Source organism: Lupinus angustifolius, chromosome LG08 (assembly GCF_001865875.1).
Source record: "Lupinus angustifolius cultivar Tanjil chromosome LG08, LupAngTanjil_v1.0, whole genome shotgun sequence".
Classification (NCBI taxonomy): domain Eukaryota; kingdom Viridiplantae; phylum Streptophyta; class Magnoliopsida; order Fabales; family Fabaceae; genus Lupinus; species Lupinus angustifolius.
Window position 1 is genome coordinate 7,488,350 of NC_032016.1, and position 9,290 is coordinate 7,497,639.

The following is a 9,290-nucleotide window of genomic DNA, read 5'->3' on the forward strand; positions in this document are numbered from 1 at the left end:
CCCGTAAATAATTCAAAACCTACCCCAAAGCTGGGATAGTGTAGTCAAACTACACTATCCCAGTAATTTTCCCTCTTCAACCTTCGTTCCACTTGTTTAAGTCTAAAACCCCAGTTAAACCCCAAAGGCCATTGAGAAAACAAATGGCCAGTACTTTTCTCAAGAATCCCACCAAAATTTCCCATTTCTTGATCCAGAGGCAGTTGAATAATCGTTACACTATCAATGATTCAACCAAAGTTCCTCCTTTTCTCTGCAACAAAATGCAGTCCAAACCTTATTTTCGATTACCCAATTATATGAAGAAACCCAGAGAACACGAAACCTCTCCGATGTTTTCTTCATTCTTTTGTTCTTCTTCTTCTTCCTCTTCATCTTCTGCTACTGCTGCAGCAACTTCCATCTCCAAGGTTGGATTTGTAGGTTGGTATTTGGGGATGATCAAGTCATGGCCAATTCTCACAAAGAGTTTTACTTCTGCATTTATTTACACTGCTGCTGATTTATCCTCCCAGGTACTCCAAACCCTACCATATTTTTTTAATAAAGTTATCAACTTTGTTCTCTTATTTTTCATGGAGCCATTGTTTTCTGTTGAAAAAGAAAAAAAAAACTGAGTTTAGGTCAAAGTTGTTGAGTTACTGCACCAAACCCCCACCAAGTTTTTCTTTAAAGGTATCAACTTTGTTTGCTTATGGACCGTTCAACTTTTGTGGTAACTGAGAATTTAAAGAGAAGAGGCATTAGTTTTAGTTGAAAAGGAAAATTTTCCGTTTAGGTCTATGTTTTTTAGATTTTTGCATCATGTTTCAGGTAAAACATGCCGGGTTTAGTTTGGAAATCGAAATAGTTGTAGTTACATGTTAATCCTCAAAAGGGTTGTTTTCCACTGCATAGGCTTGTATGCCATGTTTAAAAATGCTTTGTCTAATATTGTTGAGTCATTGAAAATTTGAATTGACTAATGATGGTTTTAGATAGCGGACCACACTCACAATTGTGGTCACAATATTGTGGTTTTTGGAGCTTTTACGACCACATTACAATAGCAATTGCAGCTGCATCGACCATATTTCTACAATTGCAGTTGCAGCTGCATCGACCATATTTCTACAATTGCAGTAAACATAATCGTAATCGCAACCACAATCGTAATTTAAAAGCTCTGCACTGTTGACTATTGTATTGTCTTAATAACATGTGAACTTCCTTTGCTATTGAGAATGACGTTCATTGAGTTAATGCAATTCAATTCTTTCTACTTAAAATCCTCCAATTTTTTTTAAAGGATTTATCCTAACACAGGCCAATAGAAATTACAAAGTGTGATCATCTGGTGTTAATTGGGACTTGGAACCTGGAAGCATCAATTTTTGAAATGAACCTAAGAGGCGAACCATCATTTGAAATGGCTTGTGGGGGCCTTTTTTGTGTGTTTGTTAGGTTTTTAATGAACTTCTTATTCTGTTCCATCATTTGCTGTTAATCTACCTCTCTTTATTATCTACATTGTTTTTCTATTACCCATTTGGTTGGGTTTGTGTTTGTCACTTTGTCCAAGGGGTGTTTTGGATGTATACTAAATTTTAGCAATGCCAATGAAGTTAGTTTCACTTTTGTTAAATGTGGAATTTCCTGCTGTCTTTGGATGACCTGGAATTAAGTGTTGTTTCACAATCCAATCTTCAATTTAGCCTCATTTTCTACATAGTGCTTCTGTTGATATGTTTTGGATATGCTTTGTGCTGTTAACATAAGGCCTTGAAAGTGCACAGATTTTCCATTAAATATGGTAAAAAAAATCCACTGTTCACCTTAACCTTCTGATTGTTATGTAGGTAACCTTTTTGAATTGCCTCATGATTGATTCCCTCTAGAATTCTTTCAATAATTATATCAGTTGACATTATTTTGCAAAGTTGAGGCCTTGTTGAGTCTAGTAAACAGATATTATCAACTAAGTGGCTTTGCATGGTCTTATGTTGCATACTTCATGCACATTCTATTATCTCTGTCATTCTCACATGGTATTTGGTATTTAATTCCTTCAGACTATTGTACGGCAATCTTCGGAGCCTGTTGATTTTGTACGGACTTTACGCATGGCGGGATATGGTATGGTCATACTAGGACCCTCACTGCATTTCTGGTTCAATTTTGTATCAAAGCTTTTACCAAGGAGGGATCTTTTCTCTACACTGAAGAAAATGGTCATGGGCCAAACACTTTATGGACCTGCAATAACTGTTATTTTCTTCTCCTTTAATGCACGTATGCAGGGTATGTCCAATTCTCATAGCATAATATTTTGTCACGGATTATTTTGTCGTAACCACTTTTTTTCTTAGCTTCTCTTTGCTTTTATTACTGTGAGCATTGTGTGTGTGTTTATTTAGCCTTGTATTTCAGATTATACTGCTAAGTATTCTACTTGGATGACACAAAAGTTACAGATGTTAATAATGTAAGTAATGACATAGTGTATATGTGATGCCATATTAATACAACAAAGAATCAAAGATTGAAGCCAGTGGCTATATTACTACTTTTTTGAATCTTTTTTAGTTCTTACTGACATCTCAAAATACACTCGTTCTTGCAAGTTTAATATGCTGTACTGCATTGTTGTTAGCCTTGTCGCATATTTCTGTTTACGTCTCCAATGTTATCAATGTTTCATTTCTTTGAACAATATAAGTTACCTTTTAAAAGATGCAACATAGACACATATCCAATGTCATTATTATTTGACTTTCTTTCAACGACATAAGTTGCCTTTTAAGATGCAAGTAAAATGCCTTCTATGTGCATCATGATTAAATATGTGTTGCAGATGGTTCATATGTTGTCTTTGTGTTTATCTATGCATCATAAAGGGAAGAAAAGTTTAGATTCTGTTTAGTTCTATCTAATGTGCTAAACAGTTTCCTTTGGTTGGCAGGTGAAACCTCCACAGAGATTGTTTCACGTTTAAAGCGCGATTTGCTCCCGACAATGTTAAGCGGGGTTATGTACTGGCCTATATGTGATTTTATTACATTTAGATTCGTTCCTGTCCAGTTGCAGGTACGTGTTTATTTCTTCGTTCCTTTCTCATCTTATAGTATGCCATGAAAATTGAGATTAGATTATGCATTAACAAATGATATCTGATAATTATTCATTGTGACAGCCATTGGTGAGCAATTCATTTTCATACTTGTGGACTATTTATCTTACCTATATGGCAAACTTGGAGAAAGCTGAGATAGTTAACTGCTAATCAATGTTGATTCTTGTTTAATTCGAGATCGAGATTCGGACTAACTAGAGTTTATGTGGAAGCTGTGATGGTATGAAATCAAAGGTTTTAGGTGTTGCATGGAATTCTGATATCACATTCTTCATGGCTATACTACTAGCCAGGACATTCAGTTTCCACCCATTTTTTGGATCTATTACATTACTATTATTAGTTTGGGTTGTGTATCCCCTTTTTCTTATGAATGGACTAGCTTGTAGAAGCTCTATATAGAGTTTGTTATTGAAAACATTTTTAGGCCATACATTCAAGAAGCATTTCCTTCACTTTTTTGCTTTACATTTTCCCATTTTTTTAAAGAAAAATAAAGAGGAGAAATCTGCATATCAAAGCCGAACAGAATCAACAGCCTAAAGGTTCAACTCGTCTTTTTTGTTTTTTATAAAGTTATACTTACATTGAAAATTCAAGATGTATTTCATATATATTTTTTAGGAGTAACTATGAAAATTATTTTGGAAAAATCTATTGAAGAATATGAGCTTAGGTAATGAGTTAAATTCCATGTCTTTTTTTGGAAGAATCTCGATAATAGATCCATAAACCATCTTTTGCAGGGTGGACAAAGATGCATGATAAGAAAACCGAAGTTAAAATGAGGATGAGGATGCAAAAGATGTCATGATATATGTTCTATTATTCTTTGCATCATTTGTTTTTTCTATATTTTTTAAGAAAAAGAAAGAACAAAGGTGAGGAAAAACCACGAGGTATATTTTTTGCAAGTTTCAGCTGTAAAGTAAATGCCTAAGGCACCATTATATATAGGATATTTCTATCATCTGGATGAAACTGAAATAGTGTTAATCAAAACACAATAAAGGATAGTCTCTAAAGTCTAAACACATGTTAGTTTTGGAAATGATCAAATAATATTTGCACAAATACAATGTACACAGTTTGGACCTTTCAGAAAAGGTTTAAAGAAATGTATCTCAATAGTTTCAATGAGACCAAGAGGAGAGTGTACATATGTTTTACATGTAACTCTGTAAACATAGTATTTTAATATCAGCGACAGTTAGCAGCATTTGAAACCAGAAAACAAGTTGACCCTAGGGAAGTATCTTCAAAGAGAACAACCTTTGTCACATGATGTAGATACCATGATCAACACATTGTTCCAGAAAATCCTCTGGAAGTAAAGATGTAGCACGGGTACACAACCATAACAGTGGCATCAATGACCGTAGCACGAAACAGAAAACTAGAAGATTGATATGTTTAACAGGTAGACCAGACTACACACAATGTTGAGATATTTTAACAGAATTTTATTTATAAAAAAAATTAGTTGAAGTAGAACAAAAGAAATGAAGAACATGAAGACAGTAACAAGAATGAGAGCAGCATATATTGATTGAACAATGATGTCACACGACTCACTCTTGAAACTGAACTTCTTAACCCTATGTAGAGGTTCACATAATTTTGTACAAACATGATTCCTTCCTTAGTTCCTTCACAATCATCAATCTGTATATCTAAAATGCTATGGCTTATTCTGTTTTACCAAATTGTATAAGAAAAAAATTGAAAGATATGTCAGCTGAAGCAAACAGTTCAACGTTCAAAGCTTTCAACAAATGTGGACTAGTAACTCCTGCCTTTTTCTTCCATCTATTAGTACATTTCTGATCTACTGATAACAAAGGCTTCATTCTTCAGAAGCAAGCATGCAAATCTTCTCAAGCTGTATGGGCCAATCTGGTCCAAGAACTTGTGGATTCAATTCCATTGCAACGCGAAAATCTAAGACAGACGTAACAGCAGATTGTGTTGTTGTTTGCATATATCTTCGAGGAAACAATCTGTTTGAACCACTCGCCAATCGTCCATTTGGTTGTCTTAGCTCCTCATTTCCAAATCTTGACCTAGCTAAAGCCAGAGAGGACTCAATCAACCTCTTCAAATATGAATCCAGTGCATTATTCAATAGATTTACACAATCCACTGACACAGTTAAACCCTCCTTCTCCAAATTCTGCTCCATACGACTCCTCAAAGATCTTGAGTCAGGGAGATCTCCGCGGCTGTGACAGGTTTCTGTATAATATTTACTGCACAATGACACATTAGAAAGGAGCTTACGGCTGCCACCAAAGTTCATGGGTATACCAAGAGGAGCTGTAACCGGGCTCCTACTCTGGATAGTAGGACTCCCAGCCATCTGCTCAACTTCTTCTCCATCTTCAACGGAGACTGGAGGTCTGCTGCCAAGGGAATTCAGTTCCGTTGCACTCTGTTGCTTTAGTGTCTTGGAGATCAATTCTTCAGATGCAAGACTATGCGGCTTGCCCAATGCCCCTGTAGCAATTTGGCGGCCCTTACTAAACTTGCAGCTTTGAACAGCCAAAGATCCATGCCTCCACGGGGAAGGAGGTAATGCATCCCCATTCGAAACTTTCCCACTGATGGTCGACCCTGTTCTTGCAGAACCTCTCTGAGGTGGGGTTTTAGCCAGACAAGTGTTCATGAGAATTCCCTTCATGAGTTGGTTGTGAAGCGGGATATTTTCCTTCCCAATTGTCATGATGCAAACCTTGTCAAACTCGGACTTGCTGATCTTTGAACTGAACAATTTTACAAGCTGATCAAAGTACTTTTCAGCTCTCTGATTACCAACCTTACGAGCAATCAGAGCTTTCAGCTCCACAAGGTCGATTCGAGCATAGTTTCTTTTGGACATCCTCATTTTACCCAATCTTCTAACCAGAAATGTAAATCCCAATCTCAGATTCACTACAAAACTCAGACAATCCAGAAAAGCCCTAATTGCCTAACAAAATCTCCATCTGCAATTCATCAAATTCTCAATCAGGAATTATCACAAACCCAAAGCATCAATCAAATTCACGCATCATACGTTAATTAGAATAACAATTCATTCGACAATTGACCAGATATCATTCGTTTATTTTCCTGTGAAATTGAACACCAAAAACAGTATCCAGAAAGCAATTGAATAGATCGAAATTGAGAAAATGAAGCAGCGATTATCAAAGACAAAAGAAACCCTAGTGAGATTTGGAAGAAAGTTGGATAATTTAATAAAATTAAGGCAGAGAAAGATTGGTACCAAAAAGGGTCTAGAAGGAGGTTGAATTGAGTAGGAATTTGGATAGGCCCGATAGCTATGCCTATTTTGGTGTTGGGTGTGTTCTGATTCTGATGAACAATGCAATATAAGAAACACAGCGCGTAAAAGGTGTGAACTTTACTTCAAATGGCGTCTTCTACCGAAAACAACAATGTCAAAGGCTCCGTTTGTTTGTGTATTAGTGTGGGTGTCCATTGTATGGAACATGCTCCCTTTTAAGTTCAAGTCTTATAAAAGTGTGTTTTTTTGTCCTTCAATTCTGCTAATGTTTCAAGTTTCTCCCTTCACTCCTTATTTTCTGTTTTGGTTCTTAAATTTGTCCATATTTTAATTTCAATGTCAAGTTTTCATCCAAAATAATCAACATAACCACAATGCTAAGTATTATTGAAAAAGTTTAATTACTTAAATAGCTAAAAAAAAGAATAGACAAATTTTGCTCATAAAAAAATACATATGAAAAATGTTCTCAAGACTTTTAAAAGTTAATATCTATATATTATTAATGTAAATGTAAAACTCATACACATTAGTCATTACATTTTTTTCCTCCATAAAATATTGCATTTAATCCTAAAATATGTTCTACCCAATATTCATGAATTGAACCTTCAACTCAAGAGAATGGGTTATCTATTTAACATCAACAATGAGTATCTCTAAGAAGCACACGAGTTCATAAGTCTTTATAAGAGAGAGAACTACACAATTAAAAAAATCAATTATTTAGCTATAGAATTAAGTAATAAATACAATAAAATTTTGATTATTCACACTTTGTATAGACTTTTGGAAAACCCACATCCAGTGAAGGATAGGCCCAATTGGGCCAAGTTTTAGCCCAACCAATATTTGTCTATGAAAAAAACAAACCCTAATCTGAGTTTGTATTTAAATTGAAATTTGCCGCAAAAGCAGACCCTACTCTATAGTCTTCACCACCTACATCGCATTCAGATTTTGTGTGATTCAATCTTGTTCCAAAGCAATGGGTCACTCCAATGTTTGGAACTCTCACCCCAAGAATTATGGTCCTGGTTCTCGCACTTGGTATGTTACTCCTTCATTTTTCATTCACCTTCCTTACTCTTTGTTAATCTTATTTTAAATTTATTCTTAATTTTACTCCTTTTCTTTTTTACCATTAGACTATTAGTTTTATCGTTTGATCCAATGAATATAGCATTGTTGAATTTTCGGAGAGTATTTTTATCTGTGGGTTGTTTTATTTTATTTAGGTTATATAATGATGATGTTAGGTTAATTACTCTTTAGATTGTTATGGTTGTGATCTGTTTCGATGTTGGTAAAATTGAGCTTCTGCAACAATTGATGATCGCAGATATTGATTCGTGATTTTTTATAAATTGTCAATATGGTCATGAAACAATAATTTTTTTCTAGTTTCATAGAAAATTAGGTTAACATAAAATTGATTTTATTGGCAGTTGCAGATCAGGAGATTTTCTGTTACATTTGTCTTAATTCAGATGTTTTTCTTTTCTACTGTTCTTTTCACGTTGCAAATTTTCATTTTATGAACCTGGAAATGGATGAAGTTATCTTGTGGCTCTAGCTTGTGCATATTCTAAACAAATCTGTTACTGATTGCATTTACTGTTTAGTTTGTTTTGCGTTTTTGTTGTGATTTAGTTGTGTTGATGTGCTTTGCTAGTTATCATTGTTGTTTTCTGTTGTCCTTCTATTGCAGTCGTGTGTGCGGAAACCCACATGGATTGATCCGGAAATATGGCCTTAACTGTTGCAGGCAATGCTTCCGTAGCAATGCCAAGGAAATTGGCTTCATCAAGGTAAATTTTTTGGAAGTGTTATTCTCATTTTCAGTATTCAAGCTACTATACTGTGATTTCCTCTGTATCTCATTCAGTTGATAGTATATTTCGATGCAAGTATGCTATTTTGTTTATCATGGGTTCTCAGTATTTTGGTTTGTTTATGTTATTGTTGCAGTATCGCTAAGGAGTTTTTTCCCCCTGCCCAATCTTCTTTGGAATTAGGATGATGCTAGGATTTTATGTTTGAAGAAATGTGAGACTTTGTCTTTGATATCTAGTCAATTATGAAGACTTTTGTTGTGGAACTAAAATGTTTTCATATTAATTGTTTGGACCACCGCATTACATATATGTGATCCTTTAAATTCTCTGCACTTTTTTGATGACGATGTGTTGCATGCATAGATAGGCTAGACAAGAGTTGTTTGTGGAGGAGACTTGTAGAAAGTCTCCTTTAAGTATAGTAGATCAAATAGAGGCTAGTCCAATTCCTAAAGGAAGAGAGAGCAATGATCATGAAAAAACATAGCTGAAATGATCCAGAAGAGACTTACATATCAAGGCTTTGTTGTTGAATATAACTTATGATATATAACATTGTGGCATTGTTTGATTGTTGCTGCAGTATTTACTAGTGGGAAAAAGGTTTTTTTTTTAAATAAAAGTCAACTAGAAAAGATCGAACACCTAAACCATGTTTAAGCATGCAATCAAGCAATGCTGTTCTGATTTCCATTTTGCAAACCTTTGCAGTTTTGCTTTTCCTGATTGTTGTGTATTACAATCATGTTTGGATAGAGGGGATATAATGGAATGGAAAAAAATGCATAATGACTTTAGGACAAAACTAAAGTTCAGTCACTGTTAGTGGGTGCCGCAAATCACAGTAGAAAAACGTGTCTTAATATTATTTGCTTTGATATTTATTATATATAATTATCATAATTATTTATGTTGCCCCGAGAGGCTATTATGAGGCTTTTACAAGGGCGTAAGGAGAAGGTAAAGAGAATGAAAAATGATCAGAATACATTTCTGATCTTTGATATACCACGACTTAAACAATGAAACTAACTAATATAATTAGTATATA

General features: G+C 34.7%; 2 protein-coding genes across 2 annotated transcripts; one reads left to right on the top strand and one right to left on the bottom strand.

Annotated features, from left to right (window-relative positions):
* On the top strand, positions 78-3,532 carry LOC109353601 (PXMP2/4 family protein 4-like). The gene is made up of 4 exons (XM_019595934.1): positions 78-515; positions 2,052-2,280; positions 2,942-3,066; positions 3,173-3,532. Exons 1-4 carry the CDS (start codon positions 144-146, stop codon positions 3,260-3,262), a joined length of 816 nt encoding a protein of 271 aa, XP_019451479.1. The 5' UTR covers positions 78-143; the 3' UTR covers positions 3,263-3,532.
* On the bottom strand, positions 4,523-6,419 carry LOC109353318. The gene is made up of 2 exons (XM_019595543.1): positions 6,381-6,419; positions 4,523-6,096 (listed from the first exon to the last, which is right to left on the bottom strand). Exon 2 carries the CDS (start codon positions 5,994-5,996, stop codon positions 4,959-4,961), a length of 1,038 nt encoding a protein of 345 aa, XP_019451088.1. The 5' UTR covers positions 5,997-6,096; positions 6,381-6,419; the 3' UTR covers positions 4,523-4,958.